General features: G+C 29.5%; 2 protein-coding genes across 4 annotated transcripts; one reads left to right on the plus strand and one right to left on the minus strand.

The window, feature by feature from the left end:
* Positions 1-7,286: 7,286 nt before the first annotated feature.
* LOC105834391 (uracil phosphoribosyltransferase homolog) lies at positions 7,287-12,930 on the plus strand. The gene is made up of 7 exons (XM_012676842.3): positions 7,287-7,585; positions 7,910-7,952; positions 8,238-8,387; positions 8,472-8,616; positions 8,708-8,838; positions 8,935-8,998; positions 12,540-12,930. The coding sequence occupies exons 1-7, from the start codon at positions 7,458-7,460 to the stop codon at positions 12,590-12,592; spliced, it is 714 nt and encodes a 237-aa protein (XP_012532296.1). The 5' UTR covers positions 7,287-7,457; the 3' UTR covers positions 12,593-12,930.
* A 934-nt stretch (positions 12,931-13,864) lies between these two features.
* On the minus strand, positions 13,865-19,241 carry LOC105834392 (SH3 domain-binding glutamic acid-rich protein homolog). 3 transcript variants are annotated; one of them, XR_001138878.3, is made up of 6 exons: positions 18,230-19,241; positions 17,244-17,426; positions 16,940-17,089; positions 15,227-15,264; positions 14,841-15,123; positions 13,865-14,739 (listed from the first exon to the last, which is right to left on the minus strand). XR_001138878.3 is itself a non-coding variant. In XM_012676843.3 (5 exons), exons 1-5 carry the CDS (start codon positions 18,272-18,274, stop codon positions 14,955-14,957), a joined length of 585 nt encoding a protein of 194 aa, XP_012532297.1. In that variant the 5' UTR covers positions 18,275-19,241; the 3' UTR covers positions 13,865-14,954. The 3 variants fall into 3 exon arrangements, 2 of the variants coding, with proteins under 2 accessions (XP_012532297.1, XP_036139359.1); XM_012676843.3 differs by having other exon boundaries at positions 13,865-15,123; XM_036283466.1 differs by lacking the exon at positions 18,230-19,241 and adding an exon at positions 18,085-18,218 and having other exon boundaries at positions 13,865-15,123.
* Between the last annotated feature and the right edge of the window lie 114 nt (positions 19,242-19,355).

A 19,355-nucleotide genomic window follows, 5' to 3' on the forward strand; every position in this document is an offset into this window, starting at 1 on the left:
GGCACTAGTATCATAAATTTTTGAACATCAGCAATATAGCTGCTATCTTTTCTGTAAATATACTTTTGTAAGGAAGGAATTGGCTAATACTGCTTTTCTGTTTTTATTTGTAGAAAGGATTTTATTTTTATTAAGTATTATCGAAGCATAAAAATTATAAATGGCAAAATCAGATTATATGTTATATATATGTTTATATATTATATATATTTATATTATATATTGTTTTGGATATATCTCTTCATGAACGTAATATAATTTTGAGATTTTATTGGTTTACGTTTGTTTTAATATCAGTGACAAATTTATATTAAAACTTTCGTTTTCTCATTGCAGTTGTATGAAATTAACGTCGAAACAAAAAACTTTTTTTCTCGTAATATATATCGAAATAATTAAATTATTTTCACATTATTATATATAATACATTTTATATATATAATACACATAGGTAAAAATTGATAAAATATATTAAATATCCTTTAAAAACTTGAAAATAAATAACTTTTAATCAATTATTGAAAGATTTTTTCAAAATATAACGCATGCAATATATACATATAATTTAAATTATACATTCATTTACTAATACAGAATAATAAAAAAAAGCTTTCGTATCTATCGACTTATGTTAATTGAACATGAATGATATTTGAGAAAACATATTTACTTCAAAAATTATTTATATAAAGCAAGAAAAAATTCACTCTGTTTTATTTTTATTTTTGTTTTATTTTTTATTTTTAATATGTCTGTAATGAGGAAACTGTGACTTTAACAGTTGTTCAATTTTATGTTAGTATCAGCGAAAGGATATTGATATTGTAAAAAAATTGTAAAGTTATTAAAATTATTAAAATTAGTATATTTTTTGCCACTCACGCAATTATTACTTTTATTATAACATTCTCAAATATGATACGGGCTATCAATCAATACTAATATTTGAGATAAAATATGACTTGAAATTTATATATACACTGGTTGTATACGTAGGCAAATAAAAGAATGGACGATTAATAAGTTTTTATTTATCTTTAAACTCTTTGGTGAATCTACAATATAGTATCAATTTACAATATACCAAACTATTTTTCTTGAATATGGGATACAAAACATTTTCTAGAACAAAAAGAAAAATATTAAGAATATGGAGCGTTGACTAAGAATCAGTATGATTCTTTTACTGAGTCAAAGAATTGGAAGATTTATTTTTGAAAGAAATACATTATATAATAAATGCTTGAAAGATGCAGCTATAAACTTGCGCACGAAACAACAAACGAATTGATCTCTGTCGTTTGTACTTTAATGAGACTGTCATATATATTAGCACATTGTTCTTTGTACAATTGCTTAGTCTTTTTTTATTCCTTGTCTACGAAAAAGCATATAAAGGACATCCCAAGACACTTAAAACGAATGCTACTGATTCGCGAAATACTTAATATAAAGTTAATTTATAAGAACCGTCTTCCCATATTTCTATCAATTCTAATAGAAAATAACTTATCCTCTCACAATGTATATGCGCACACATATCATTCGCGTAACTACTGAATAACTTTCTTCTTAAAAGTTCACTGTGTAAACATGTGTAACATGAAGTCGTTAATAATATCTGTAAATCTCATCGTGCACAATAATAGTGATAATGTATCAGAAAATATTAGCCAGTATTTTGAATGATTCTTTGAATGACATTGAATGAATACTGAATTTGTATTAAAATATTTCAGACATTTAGTTTGATTATACTTTTAAAGATGCAACGAAAGTAAACGCTGTAAATATAAAGAGAAAGAATCATATTTTGTTGTGACGAGTGTATGTGTGCAGAACGTGTGAAGAAAGAGGAATGGGAAAAAGAAAGCGGGAGAAAATAAGGGGGATGATATGATAGAATACTTGTAATAAAGCATATAAAAGTCGACTTAAGTGAAATAATATGAAAGTAGAATTACAAAAAGATAAATATTTGCCTGTTAAAAAATGACTATTCTATGTTTATGTTTGATAAAATGCTATTTCTACATATTTGAATGAGATACTTCTGCTGTAGCTCAGTGATAATTCTTTATTTGTACGTGTGTGCGTGCATGCGTGTGTGTGTGTGTGTGTGTGGGAGGAGAAGGGGGGGGCGTGTATATGTACGTGTGTATGACACGATGAAACAAATTTGCTTAATTTTTCGTGTGCAAGAGAAGTTTAGCTGTAGACATTCTTAACCGATATACTACAATTCAGTTTTATTCTTTCTTAAATTGTCAAAAAAAAAGAGCTATTCAAGCTACAGTCTTCCGTTTCAGTATGATACAGTATGATTGCCAATTACTAATTATTCGCGTTCGTTATAACACATTGTAAAGATTTGACAAAGTCTTTTTGCCAATCATGACAATATTCGGAGGATGCTGTGTAAAATCGGATTGTCCGATATACGAAGAGCTTAAATACGACAAATTGCACACAATGGTATAATTACATAGATATAAATAAATAATTAAATATATATATAATTGATATAAATATTAATATATATTTATATTTATATATATGTTGTATAATTTATACATGAATATAAATATATATTTTTATATTTATAAAAAATATATATATATACATATATATACAGTTGTGTGTAAGAGAAAAGTTTGTAAGTATAACGAGAGTAACACCGGATGCAAGGGCCAAACAACAGTGTAATATTAAACAGATCGTATCCTAGAGATAATATTATGGATACTCAACACGTATAGTATTTCTTTCTTCTTTTTGAAACATGTATATTATTAAATACAATAAGAGACACATTTTATGGAGAGACAAGAGAGAGAGTTTTATCCATTCATCATCAACTAGCTCAGCAGTTCCAAAAATTGCGTATTTCTGTTTATCTCGATCTTATAAAAACTTCGCGGCCGACCGTTTACGTAAATGTTAATTACGTTAAGACGATGATCTCAATTACGCGAAATATTACGTTCGGCACTTACGATTTTAGACACTACTGATCTAGTTGAGCTCCGCAAGAGAAAAGAAAGAAGAAAGATAAAAAGCGTCCGCGATGTATGTTTTATTGCTGAGAATATTTCGTTCCCGACTTAGGAGAGAATAGCTATTCACAAGACACAATTAGTTTTATACGTACGAATCCACGAATTATCATTTCGAAATAAAAGGAAACCTTTTTATAAAATTACGACATTTATGCTCATTTGCTTGGATTGCTCTCCATGTCAAAAATTTCATTCCCATCATCAATAGTTTTCCTTCATCTTAATTTGTTCAGAGTTGGGTAAGTTAATTATATTTTATAATTAATAGTTTTTTTTACTAAAATAAAGTTAATGGCTTACAAAATTAATTTAATTATGTTGAAAGTATATAAATAAAAAAACTAACTCAGTTAAAAGTTACATTAAAATTAAATTAACTCAAGTTAAATTTTAAAAGTTAATTTTTAATAAAGCATTAATATATTAATTTATAGGTTATAATTAATTAAAGTTAGATTAAAATAGAGCTATAGTTCATCAAATAAATTTAATATTTTATTTGTAAATTAAGTCTGTTTAGGCAATTAAGGAAATAACAAAGAAATATTTTTTTATATATTTATCCTTTTATAATTTCTTTTGCATAAATAATTTTTTAACTTTAAATTTTAAAAATAACTATATAGTTAAAAATTATTTAAAAATTAACTAAGTTAATTTTATAATTAACTAAGTAAAAAATTATCAACTTTTTAAATGCATCTTTTGAATTTAGAGTCTGCAACATTATTTGTTTTTAATCATTTTTTAACGTAAAAACATTTAAAATATTTTAATAAATGTTAGAATCTTGATAATTTTTTTTTTATAATTCTTTATATCGTTTTTTATAATTTCTGTACAAGTTTCAGGATTCTTCAAAACTTCCCTAAATAATTTTATAAAATTGCAGAAAATTGAAAAAAATTGTTTAGATTATACAAAACGGAGCACTTTTGAGAAATGTTAATTGTAAGAACTTCTTTATTTTTAAAATGGATAGTACAGTACGTCTATTTTATATGTAATATCATAAAAATTATTAAATAAATTATTATCAGAGATTAAACTGAAAGTAAATTAAAATGTATTTTTATATCGTATAATATATTAACAATTGATATATATTATTAATAATAAAATATTAAGTGAAATTACTTAACATTGACAATTAATTCCTTACGGAAAGAAACTACAGAAAATTATATTACAGGAACTACATAAAAGTATTACACGAAATTACAAGCTGAAGTATTGTAATATTCTGTAATATTTTCGCACTACACGCTCGGACGTGTATTCCGTATTACAGGGATTTCACGCACTGTAATAACACTGTAATAACAACAGCATGTAATAACTACCGATTACTGTGATCCTTTCTGTAATAACTACAGAGTCCTGTAATACTATACACAACTGTATATAATATTTATTGGATGTAGTTTCTTTCCGTAAGGGAATATTATATATAATTAAATATATTAAATCATTTATCAAATAAATTTTTTAAAGATAAATGTTCTGTATGGCCGGTATTCATAGTCAAATCTTATATTTAAGAATATCTTAAAAACTGTCTTAAGATGATATCAAGAAATCACAGAACTGTATTAGCATTTTATTAAGATATTATTTGAAACAGTCTTGAAATAAGGTTCGACTATGATGAAATCTATGCTGCGATTTCGAGGCGCGAGCACACTCACGCACCATCGTACACCGTCTATCCGTGAGCCATCCGCGTTCGACTGCGTTCGATGCGAACGGTGAATCGTTGCGCTGGGTTGTAAAAGTTAACGTGAGTGTGCTTGGGTTCGAAATCGTACCACAGCTATGAATGTATGAATACTGGACCTAGAACTTCGTAAAGAGCATGATATAAATAGTCAATAAATCGCCGCAATATAATGGCGTGTATTATTATATACATATGCGATTGGTCGCGCGGTTTATCTATTCCGCATTATAAGATTTATAAGTCGATTTATTTATACAAATTAGTTTGAATAACATGAGATAAAGTGAGGATTACAAATTAAAAATTTAGAAAATCGACAAATCAATCAAATAATCTTAATCTATTTTGCTCTGACTGGTTAAATCGTAACAGAGAGGAATCTGAGAGCGATCATTGCGTCGTTTTAGGTGTTTTTTCATCCATCAGCGCCTCTATGTACACAAAATGTGAACATTGAACTATGTAATCAAATCTATGAATCCCGTAGGTAATGTGCATGACTTTTTGGGTCTTTTCTATGCTATATCCACGTTTATTTGGTTAGGTTAGGTTAGGTTTCATGCTATACCCGTAAATTATATGCATTCATATTTTAAATCTGTTTTATGCAAATGTGCATAATCGTGTTTTATAAATGTGCAATACCACATATACATAATATAAATTCAAATAATTGATTTGATAAAAATTCACTCACCGATTGCTGTCGCTGCTCCTATATACTGCTGATGCTGCTGCTGCCACTGCTACATTCCTTTTCCTTTTCGGTTTTGATTCTGAAAATGTGATAAATATTATTCCTAAACTCAAACACAAAAGCAGGTAAAGAAATGTATCACTTGAAAAAATAATATATATTTAATACCGAGTCGCTCCATGGATGCCGCTTTCTGCTGACATCATCCTGCTATTCTCGAACCGCACATTAATAACGATCGCCCGATACTTTATTCGGCACTCCCGATATTACGGATAATATATCACACACGAGTAAAATGTAAACCGCGCGCGAGAATTTTACTTGACGCGACCGTTACATTTGAAAAGGACGGCTCGTCTGATTGGCGGCGAAAATCAACAGCACGAAAGTGGCGTGACGTCATGTAACTTCGTGGAAACGCAGGCCGAGGAAAGCAGTGAGAAAACCGTTTGTAAATTACGCGCCGAGATACAACGGAGACAAATTCGGGAATTTTCTATTTCGTATGCTCGCACGACGACTAGTAGCACTTCACTTAATTGGCACTCGCGATATTCTACCGAACGTATCCTTCGAGAAAACACTTTGCTCGAACGCGCACGCGAACACTTCACTCGACGATGACACTCTCAATACAACACCGTACTTGCGCACAATGAATTCTAAACACGCGAAACACGCACAGAGTCGACAGAGCGTCCGACGGTCCCGTCCGACCGGCCGGCGCTAGAGCGCGAAGAAACATGGCGGCAGCAGCGTACGGGACGTACGTGCCCGCTGGCAGGCAGACTCGGCGGTACTCGGCGCCTAGTCGGCGCCACTCGGCGTTGCTAGGCGGTTGACTCGCCGCGCCTGCGCCGCTGCCGCCATGTTGCTCCGCGCTCCAGTCACGTACGCCACTCCAGCGCCGGTCGGACGCTCTGTCGACTCCGTGCGTGTCTCTGCGTGTCTCGAGTGTTCAGAATTGAATTGTCCGATGTTGTGCAGGTACGGTGTTGTGTTAAGAGTGCCGTCGTGTTAGCAAACGATACGCGAGAGCCAAGTGAAATCGTACGTAGGAGAGATCATATTCAGTCGTATTCATGTGTAAAGCGCGTTTGCCTTCGCGGTTTCGAGTGAAGTGTTCGCATGCGCGTTTGAGCAAAGTATTTGCTCGAAAGGGATCATACGTACGTTCGGTAGAATATCGCGAGTGCCAATTAATAGCGTTTTTGATTTGCTGATTCGACCCGACTCAATGGTTTGTTCTTTTCCACTGCAAAAAAAGTGATAAACTGTGCAAGAAATGAAGATAAAAGGAACAGACCATTGACCTGGAATCGGGTCGAGTCAACAAATCGAAAACGCTATAAGTGAAGTGCTACTAGTCGTGCGAGCATACGAAATATGGTCGCGCCAAGTGAAATTCTCGCGCGCGGTTTATGTTTTACTCGTGTGTGATATATTATCCGTAATATCGGGATTGCCGAATAAAGTATCGGGCGATCGTTATTAATGTGTGGTTCGAGAATAGCAGAATGATGTCAGCAGAAAGCGGCATCCATAGATTCGAGCGATTCAGTATTCCGGAAAAGAAATGTAGCAGTAGCAGCAGCAGGAGCAGCGACAGCAATCGGTGAGTGAATTTTTATCAATTTAATTAATTGATTTTATATCATGCATATGTGGTGTTGCACATTTATAGAACACAATTATGCACATTTGCATAAAACAAATTTAAAATATGAATGCATTTTAATTTTCAATCTGTAATGCATTATGTGATACGGGCTTAAGTTTTTACGTCGGCTCGTTCGCCGCTGTTCGTCGCTCATCGGCTCATTTCAGAACGTTTCGCAGGCAGACGACTTGCAGCTTGCAGCAACTTGCAGAAGTTGCAGACAATGGCGAAATAACCCGGGATAATTGTAAGCTAAAGCGTTATCCTGTCATTCGTTTTGTCGGTACTATCAGTGACACGTGGTGCAACACATTCATCATGGGCAGCACGGATACCACGGCGAAGTTACTGAATGATAACCACGAGATAGACGAGTATGGAACTAACCTGAAGATTCTACCCTGTAACAACCAGGTGAAAGAGTTGCAAACCATTTTGCGTGATAAGTAAGTATTATTCTTTGCATTGAATAAGCTTGGATTAAATCGTAGTCATAAGTAAATATATTTTATCTTGAGACAAATAGGTATAATTTATCTGTTTAATTTTCTCTAGTAGAAATTTTAGTCGAATCTCTATAATTTCTTGTGACGAGCACACTGAACTGATAGAACATTTATCAGATATTTATCAAATTTATTTGTATACATATGTGCATCCACATGTGTATATAATTATAATATGTTTAGATTTATAAAATGTTAAATTTTTATATAAATTGATTATTGTAAATAACTGTGAGCTACTTATTGATAGGCCTTATTTTGTAGGAATACTACAAGGAGTGATTTTAAGTTTTATGCTGACCGTTTGGTAAGATATGTTTCAGATCTTGTAATATAACATTAAATATTGTTACACATATGCTTATATTCTTAAAAGGAAATATTAAATTGCACTAAGGCCAAATTATTATAGCGTACATATATGATGCATTGTGTTAGAAATTTTCTCTTTACACACTTACAAGTTTATTAATGCAAACTATCATTATAATAGATGTTTAAAAAGACATATATTATGATTATTAAAGTATTGCTATCTGAGTTTTGTTTATGAAGAAAAAAAACTGTTATGATTTTTTTCAAAATGTTTTAGATCAGGCTAGTTATTGAAGAGAGTTTGAATCAATTGCCTTTTACAAAATGTGTGGTGACGACTCCAACTGGTGCCAAATACAAAGGTTTAAAATATCAGAAGGGAAATTGTGGTGTATCTATAGTGAGAAGTGGAGAAGCTATGGAACAGGTATAATGATTTTGATTAATCCTAAGCATGTGAAGAGATTGTGATATTTTTATATAAATTACTAAGAGAATAATATTTTTATAGGGTTTAAGGGATTGTTGTCGTAGTATTAGAATTGGCAAGATATTGGTAGAAAGTGACATGGACACACACGAAGCTAGAGTAGTTTATGCTAAATTTCCAGATGATATATCCGAGAGAAAAGTCTTGTTGATGTATCCAATAATGAGTGAGTATTGAAGAATATTTCAATAATTAAGAATATATTTGGCACTGAGTTAAAAAATATTGTAATTTATCTTATATTTGTTGAATATTAGGTACAGGAAATACTGTTATAAAGGCAATAGCTGTGCTAAAGGAACATAATGTACTTGAAGAAAATATTATTCTGTCAAATTTGTTTTGTACACCGATTGCAGCCAAATCTCTAGTCACTGCCTTTCCTAAGGTGTGATTTCTATTATTGGCATGAATTTATCTTAAAATATATTTATTTAATAATAAATGTTTTTAATATTTTAAAGTAAAATTCTATTTTTTACAGATGAAAATTTTAACATCAGAGATCCATACCGTTGCACCAAATCATTTTGGACAAAAATATTTTGGTACGGATTAATTATATTTCACTACTGCATATTTTCTAGTTAAGAAGCCATATGCATAATAAAACCAAAGAAAATCAATTAAGAATGATTACATGCTAAACATAATATTAAGCTAATTATTAATTAAAATAAATGATTATAACATTTAATAATAATCTTTAACATTAAAACTATATGTAGATTTTACATTTTTTCTATAAAATGTAATTTTAAAAAGTTTATTTTTAATATTTTTTTAAATATTTTAAAATTACGTATTTAATTTTAACTATTTTAAATATTAAAATATAATTTTTGTTAACTCGTGTTTTATTTATTAATTGTGTATAAAACATTTTATCATTACAATTTTGAAAATTACAATTCAAGATATAGATTTACTCAAGATTGATTACATTGTATATTAGTATTAATATTTGGAAAAACAATTTGTATTTTTATGATTTGGCGAAAACATTTGTTGTGTGGAAATACTAAAAAGTATCATTGATAAATTTTATTTTAACTTTGTTAAATTATTTGTTTTAAAGTCAAAATTTACTAGCTGTAAGCATTCTCTTGATTTTCTCTATGTACGATAAGACTGTAAATGATACATTTGTTTTAAATGTACTTAGAATCGATCGAATACCGATAAAATAATTGATATTTTTACAATGATGTCTTTTTTAACAATTTGTAGAAATTAGACAAGATAACACTTTCATCAATTTTTTTAAATCTTATGTTCGTAATAGGTACTGCATTATCAGTTTTATGTATGCTATACTTAATGTCAAATATTTGCATAAAATATCTCGCATTAAGATAAGCTAAGTGTCATATGCAATAATACTTACCAATTCAGGTATTGCATATATACATACATGTCTCTTAAATAGACTTATACTGTCACCGTCCCTCAGAAAAGTAAACAATTTGATAGATGAATAATTAACAGCTTGACATTACAAACAATCGTTAAAAATTGTTTTATCTTATTTCATAAAAGAGTAATCTTTTCACTGAATTTAAAAGGGTGAAAATCTTAACTGACATTAAATTTCGAAGTTTAGTAATGTCAGGTTTTCTGTATACACAGGATGTAATACGTGTACAATATTTGTATATGAACAAGAGGAGTTACAAATAATTATAGCATATGTTAATTAAAAAAAATATATATACAAAATATATTTTTGAATTAGTTAAAACATGCTTTTATTTTTTTTAATTTTTTATTCAGATTTGGTTTTTATAAGTATCATTATACTACATCTGTATGTTATTCTGACGTATATACATCTTTTTCATATGATATGAAATAAGATATACATTGATGAATGTTGAGTCATGTATCATACACGAAGCATAACTTTATTGCATTCTTAACTCTCTACTTGCATAATCGAGTATTCATTTTACAGTGTTATTGAGTGAAATGTAGTTAAGTTAAAATAACATCAAAAGTTATTTTACAATTTTTCTTAAGCATTGAAAGGAACGAATACCTCATTTATACGACATCTTAAAATAATAGATTATACATAATTATTTTTGCTACATAACTTACAGATATGTGAAAAATCGATCTGTTTGCATAATATTAAGTATCTAATAAGCATAATTTCCGCTATAATGTACAATAGTTTTGAACATATAATATTGTAATGAGAGTATTATATATATGCATATGTCCAAACTTATGGGAAAACACGATATGCAATGAAATTGTACAATTCAAGACTTACATTTCTTGAAGATTCAGTAATATTGATTTACTCTTGATATTGTTGCATTTTATACATAATTTTAATGGACTATGTACTTGGGTATACATTATATGTTGACACAGTTTATATACGTATTATATTTACGCATACTTTTTAACATGTTTTAGTCGGACTGGGTACAAACTTTGTTTGCAATAGTTTTACACAAACAAAATATTTAACATATTTTGTTTAATATAAAGAGAATTAAATGTTATAATGCATTGCATAATTTATTTACCTACTTAATAGCATACAAATTTATTGATCCATTCAAAGAAATAGTTATATTCATTAATGTCAGTTGAGAGCAAAAAATAATAATGTGCAACAAAGATATTGAAAACTAATTTATATACACATACAGTCAATATAAAGTCAAAATACAATTTATGCTCAATAATTGAAAATTAGAAAGAACCTTCATATAAAACTATATAAATTTTTGCTATTAGTAATTGCTATTAGTAAAAATACATTTAGTTACCTGTCCATTGAATGAGCCATGCAGCTTTTACATGTAGCAAGTTTTAAATAGAAATATGAAAAAAATATTTTGTTTAATTTTCAGATAGGCAATTATCTATACATATTATATATTTGTTTAATTAACTATTAAAAGATATAAAATGTTAAACTCAACATCTGAAAGAAAATCTAGATTCAGCAAAAAAATTTTTTAATTTGTTCTTTAAAAAAATCTAGATTGTCTATAGCAGTCTTATTGAACTATTTGCCTTGTAACGTGCCTATGAAAAAGCTGCATTCAATAATTACAGCAATACCAGTAAGACCAATAATTTATGTGATGTAAATTCCTGTTATTGGACATGAGATGTTTATATACATACGATTGTTTATAGATTTATTTATATTGATAATTGTTTAACATCCTCGCGTCAGTAACAAGTTTGTTTAATGCAAATTGTATGCGTAATATTAATATATGTGCACAATGATTATTAATTTAATAATACGATAAAAATAATTCATAAAATAAATAGAACTCTGAAACTTTCTCTCTGGACTACATTTTATTTTTGTGTATTTTTGTGTATTTTAATATGTAATTAAAGGATTTAAAATGTTGTCTCATGAAGAATAGAACATAATTATTATATTGCTGATTCTTTTCATTAATACATTTAATAAACAAATAATAATTTTTTAATTCATTAATTATTAATTTACTACAAGTTTTTCTCTAATCTTTCTAATTTGAGAATGGGTAAATTTATTCTAATAAAAAATAATTTTACTTTTATTAAGGTAAATGTCCCAGTGATCGCAGAAGTGTGCCGGAGGCTATAGTTTATTACTACTAATCTTAAATACTTTTTTTATTTTAATACTTAAATTATAATCTTAAATATTAAAAAATTGCAATTAAATTTTAATATTATAGTAAAAAAGTATTTATATAAGAATAATAACTGTGTCTAGATATAGGCATGTCCAGTCACTGGGACGTTTACCTTACTAGTAATGAAATTTTTCGTTAATAAGGAATCCCAAATTTGTTTTAAAAAATTATTATAATAGTAAAATATTGTTTATAACATTTCTGAAATATCCTATATTTTTTTTATTTTGATACATTATGTACTACTCAAAAAAATATCAGCAAATGTTTGTGAATGATTTATATACTTTTTAATTGAAATGTACTTTAAATATTTTTAACAAATATTATTTTGAAGTTTTTTGTGGATTGGTTTTAGACATAAATACCTTTACATATATTTATTTCCAACATATATTATAAAAATATTGATAATTATTGGTTTCAGGCTGCTCTCGTGTTGTAACGGAGACACCAAATATACAAGAGAAAGATAATTGAGGATGTAGTATCATTAAAACTCAATTAAACTGATTAAATAACAAATTTAATTTATAATAAAATGAACGTTATAACAACTTATGTAGAGCAATCTGATTATGCTATCTATTTTTAACTTGAAAAAGGGTAAAGAATATTTTTAGATATTGTGTACACCAAGAAATATATTTTACGCATAGCTAGTTTTTATATCGCTTTTGAAAGAGGTGAGCATATATATTCCAGATTTGTTAGATTTGTATTCATATATATCTAAATATTCATATCATGTGTACTTACCTTATATAATAATAGAAGACAGAATTGATTAAATTTCCAAAATATATTGTTATATTATTGATTATGTTATTTATTGTTTGATAAAAATATGTTAAAACTAAATTTTCTTTTTGAGGATATATAAATGGAATTTTAAACTTTAATCATTGTATTTATTAGTAAATTCTTATATGTATGTAACAATGATCGCTGTTGATCCATATATATATATATATAATATATATGTATATACATGCGTGTGTGTGTGTGTGTGTGTGTGTAATGAATATAATTTTTGTAAATATGATTATATATTTAATGATTATATATATTTAATATATGTTAAAATTTATTTTAACATTGAATATTTAATCAATCTTTATTGTTACCGCTCCTTCTCCCGTATCTTTGTAATAAGAAAGACATGTCAACATGAATAAAACTTTATCATTGCTCTTTGATTATAGCAGCAAATTATATGTATTATTATGTGCGATATTAATAGATTTAATGTATTATATTGAAGAATAGAATTATAATAGCAAAAATAATTTTTTATTTTATTTATTTATTTATAACAAAGCAACTTGTAGCAAATACTGGGTAAAGCTTAACTTTTTGTGATGGAAATATCGTTTGGAACAATGGATAAGCAGATTAAAGATAATAGATAAAAGTATTTATGCAAGATATTAATCTCGCTGAGCATAGGAAAAAAATACCATGACTAAAAATAATAAAAATAATTTATATAGGCCTTTTAAGCAAAACAACTGCTACTATTTACTATTACTAATTTGAACAATATCTGATTTGTGTATCAAGTTTCTCTCTTTTTCCTGAATGTATACTTATTTGTACTAGACATTAAACATTTTTTATATTATATATATTATATATAATATATTAAAGAATATATATGTGTGTATATATATATATATATATATATATATATATATATTAAAGAATTTTTATTTCAATAGTAGCAGTTGTAAAAAATTCTTTCTCATTTTTGTTTTGAACTTTTAATATTATTACAATATAATTTACAAACATTTTTGTGGAAACCAATTAAAAAAAAAAAAAAATTCTAAAGAACTTAATCGTTTGATTTTAGATACAAAGATTTTAATGACTGAATAGACTGCATTTAACAAGTATGAGTCATATACACACATCAATGAATGTCACGAAATATGAGTCATATCTACCAGCGTAATCTTGTCCTGAGTAGAAAATGGAAGCTTATGAAAAAAATATTTATAATTCAATCAAAAATTTAAAAATGGACTTTTTTTTGTTTCTTCTAATAACTACTTCTAGTGTTATTTAATACACAATTAAGTCCATTAAGTATATTTAATACACAATTAAGAAATTGATGACTTCTTAAAGCATATTTGGAAAGACATTATCGTAACACAAAAAATAAAATGGTCAAATAAAAATTTTCAGAACAAGTCGAATTCATCTTTAATACTGTCACGTTCATTTAAAAGTATAATAATACAAATATCAAAATTTTTCTCATGTAACAAATCAATTATATCTAAAAATAAAAAAAGTTCAATTATAATACATATTTATCTATATATCTGTTCTCGTATATCTCAAATGATATAGTGTATATGTATGTGTTGCTATAGCCTAAATTTATTTTTGTACGTTTTGCACGCGGCAACAAAATAACGAGAAAGTTGCACATGTAAAAGAAAAATATGTACTTCAGTTATCGGATATGCTATAATGTATCAGGTATAGTGCGGTGCGAAACAATGCAAAAATAATAAACAAACGTGAGGATGTACATAAAGATAGCGATATGAAGGAATTGTCTCATACCACCTAATCAGACCTGTTTCAAAACATTTGGTGCAGACGCGTTTGATCTAAAAATACAAAGTATATTCTATAAAAGAATGTCTCATGCGTCATTTATACTGATCACTCAACAGACTTTCTGCAATGCAGAATATTATCTTGGCAGTACCTTCATTCAGCCTTAGTAATGTAATAAACGTAGCTTTGCAAAATAGTTTGTGAGTGGAAAAGGAAGGATGTCATTGTGTGGAATATCCCAACTTTACATGGGTATATCTTGTATCTATTCCTCTTTTTCTTGGTCGTCAGATTTCTCTTCATTTTTATCGCCACTATCTTCAGCATTTTCACCTTCATCGCTAGCGATAACTTTTGCCGCGCTATCTACTTCGGTTGGTTTAGAGTCATCTAACGCTTTAGTCTCGCTTCTCAGAGTTGTCCTTTCTGGTAAACTAGAACAGAAAATTATAAATTATTCAATATTTTTAATCAAAGTATAATTTATATATGTATTTATATTTCCATATTAATCCGTTTACATGTTATAACAATTACCTGTCAGAAAGTATATCTGCTTCTTTATCTGCGGAAGGCTGTAAGAAACAGATTGCAAATGTTAGATATATACAGTTACGAAACTAATTGTTTGGAATATTGAAAGTTTATTTTATGCTAATGTTCATTAAATTTTATAATTTTTTTAAAAACATTTGAATAAAAACCTTTATCAGTTATATATTTCCACCAAAAGCATACATGTGTTCAAAAAGAATTAATTGAAAAGAGATTTACTATTCTGTTAATAAATGAAATTAAGTCAAAGATAAAATTGTGATGGAATAAACAAGAATTTTGAAGGAATATTAAGTTACAAAAAATAATCATATATATATATATATATATATATATATATATATATATCTTATACAGTCAACGAAATTGTCTGGTTTCACAAGATAGTAAAAGTTTATCAAACATAATGATAAGATCATCTGCAGTGTATTTTGACTTAATAATAATTTTATGCGAATTTTTACCATTTTTAACTCTCATAAATTATGCGCCACAATTTTATTGATTTTGAAATGATAAATACGTAATCACAAATTAAATTAATTTAATAATATTGTAAAAATTTACATAAAATTATTATTAGGCACCAAGACATGCTATGTACAATGAATGATATAGATGTCTCATCTTTATATTTGATATTTTGATCTTAACTTCATTTATTATTGTTGAGAGTTTATTATAATACTAATAAAAAAACACAGTTTTATTAAATATGTATCTGGCAATGTAATTTTACTTTTCATCGAGTTAAAAAATTATAATATTTAGTGAATTTGTAAAATTTTCTGATGTAAAATATTCCAAATATCTTCTGGAGAATTAAGTTTGTGACTGTTTATATTGTAATATAAATTTAGTAACAAGGTTATTAAGAGTTGAATAAAGTTAAACAGAAAATAGGAAAAAGTTAAAGTAATCTTATGCATCTTTATAAAATAAAAAATGTAGCTATTAATATATCATATCATCATATGTTAGATTCTTTTGAAAGTATATATGAGCAAGTACAAAAAATAGTTTGTCACACGTCGTACACGTGTCACACAATAAGCATAACTATATTATTTCTATTTTAACTTATCGGAATTCTTTCTCTTAAAGCGGTACATATAGTATAAAAGCAAACTGACAAAACTGTTTTTAAATTTCAAGACTAATTTACAATGTGCTCTTTGTTTCTTATTTCTTACTTTTTGTTTCTTTACATATGATTTTATCGACATTGTGTTTCTTTAAAGTTTCATTAATTTTTATCTCGTAAATTTTGATAAAACAGTGCGTGAAGAAGCAAAAAGGCATTAGGAAAAAAAAGCGAAAAACATGAAACAAAAAACAAGTCGCAGATTAGTTTTGAGTTCTGAAGATAATGGACGCGTTCAGTAGACGGAGAGAATCAGTGAGCATTCAGTGATTTTTTAATATATGATTTTTGCCTTTAGTTCTTCATTGGATCTAGAAATAGGAATTAATCATAATAAAGGCTAATATTCATAGTCAATTCTCATTTCAAGACCATTTCAAATAATGTCTTAAGAATGTTAATACGGCTTTGTGATTGATTGATGACATCTTAGGACAATACTTAAGATGGTCTTAAATTTCACAATCGACTATAAATATGAGCTTTAGTCACTGAGCGCTCAATGAGTGCTCTTTGTCTGCTGAATGCACCTAACAAAAGCACAGTGTTACCTCTCGACTTGAAGTATTTCCATTTTCTTGAATTCCATCACTCTGTGATTTTGAATCGAGAGTAATTTCTGCAGTACTGACTGCTGATGTTACTTTCAGAAACTTTTCCAGTTCATCCATTTCATTTGATAAATCAAAATCTTCATAATCCTGTAATAATTAATGATTTACATTGTTTATAAAAAATGTGATATTTTATAAATAATTATCTCTATTGTCTGTTGCACAGATACAATATATTTTTTTCAATTAATATTCCATATATGTTAATAGAAGTGTAAATGGCACAAAGCAAGATAATTACGCCACAATAATCATCCTCGTTAAATATTTGTGGTGGCAATGGATACTTGTTGTTCCTAGCATTACTATGGGCCTGCATAAATTCCTTCTCATATTCCTTGCCTGGTTCGGTTATATCAATGACCTCATATTCTACGTTTTTACTATCTAAAATCATCATCACACGTTGCTGTCTTTTCTTCACCTGTAAGATGTTTACGTGTTGTTAAAACTTTGCGAATTCTCTTAATTTATAACATGTGCAACTACTTAAAATCATTATACTCTCTTATCTATTCATATATGTAACAAATATTAAAGATAGTCAAAATTAATATAATAAATAATACTAAATATTAATTTCATAACATTTGTATATTGTGTTAAGTTTAGCTCAATTTCCATTAAAAAATTACATATAACATCTGGTAGAAAAACTCATATGCGATAATTTGCCAATTGTTGTAATTTTCTTACATTTTCATAATGATGATAAAATTTACGACTATTTACGATTATTTATTGATTGCTACAAAATAGCAACAATTGATGATACAATATTAGCATTTTCAACATCAGTATATTTAATCATCAGTAACGAAACATCTCGTTATAAAGTTAAAATATGCATGACAAATTCGACAACCGTCGCGTCCGATTGATCCAAATAAACAGACCGGGCCGTGAGCCGCGATAAACAGCTGGAGGACTGGCATGACACCGCTGGCGCACGCCCATCGTCGGAGGAGAGCGCGAGAGCAACGGAATTAACCGGTGCGCGCGTAATATCGCGAATGACAGCCCCCGATTATTAGGCGGCCCCAGGTCGGTCGCTAGTGCGTTGCCGTGATTCGCATTGTAACCTGATACAGCGGCGGTGACGACGGCGGCAACGACGACTGCCTGGTGCGCGCGCGGCGGTGTCAGACCAGGTGCCCGTGGTCGAGGATCGCGGCACTGGAGCCCGGCCGATCGTCGTCGAGAGAGACATCGCCGCTGACAACTCACTTCCTTGTTGCCGCTGATACCCGATACGTAGATCTTGACGACCATCGCGCTGATTGTGTGTGGCCACCACCGGCTGGCTGGCTGTCCTAGAGAGACTCGACGACGCACGCTCAGCACGCTCGCGCTCGCTCCTCTTCGCTACACTGCGCCGCGCTGCTACGGCCACGGTATATGCTCCGCTTCGCTCCGATTAGGCGGCGGCGTGCCGGACGACGTACGGGAAAGACCGCGGATCAGTCAACCACCAAACCCACACCAACCGGTCGGTCGCTCGCGGCGGCGGTGATTCCGCTATTAGCAGCTCGCACGCTGACACGCACGGTGACGCACCGATGATCTCTCAATCGGGTGAGGGGGAGGCGCGGAGCCGGCCTAACTCCGGACTGCGTAGCCTCTGCCTTGGCCTACGTCACGTCGGGCCGATTCTTCTTTTTCCCAGGGATGGAATATTCCCCCGCGTCTATATACGCGTTTACGCTGCGTTTTAGACGAAAAAAAAAAAGAAAAAGAAATATATGCCTATAGTGTGGAAAAAAAATTTTGCCCTCCCCGAAACGTCGACTTTTTCCGCTCGCCACCCCCGCGATTGTATAACGCGCGTTACGATGACGCGTTACATAATCGACGCGTATTTTTGGAAATTTGTTAAAAAAAAGAAACACGGACAATGACGTTTGTTTAGATGCACCGAGAGTTACGTATAGCGAGGACCATTTGTGTCTTGACTAGTGGTCATCAAATTATGTAACAACTCGCCGTTGATCGATTCGTCTCTCGCTGCAAAAACATTTTAAAATTAAAATATTTTTTTAACGATAACTGAATTTAACAACCATTATAAAAAAATAAATGATATTTCTTGGAGAAATCGAATTTCTGCTCGACTATTTATACTATATTTCGATAAATTACATAATTAAAACATATGATGAAGACTCTTTATTGTTTAAAAATAATATGCACTTGCGATTGTTAATATTGTGCATACGTTCCTGTGTTATAGGTAACTCGTCGATAATCCGTCCTGTTGGTTAATATTAGCTTGAATAAAAATTAAATTTACCGACGGCTATTTCTCCCGTATGTGCAAACATATGTCCATAAAATCTCACTTAATCCTCCACTT

This window comes from Monomorium pharaonis, chromosome 2 (genome assembly GCF_013373865.1).
Source record: "Monomorium pharaonis isolate MP-MQ-018 chromosome 2, ASM1337386v2, whole genome shotgun sequence".
NCBI classification, from domain to species: Eukaryota; Metazoa; Arthropoda; class Insecta; order Hymenoptera; family Formicidae; genus Monomorium; species Monomorium pharaonis.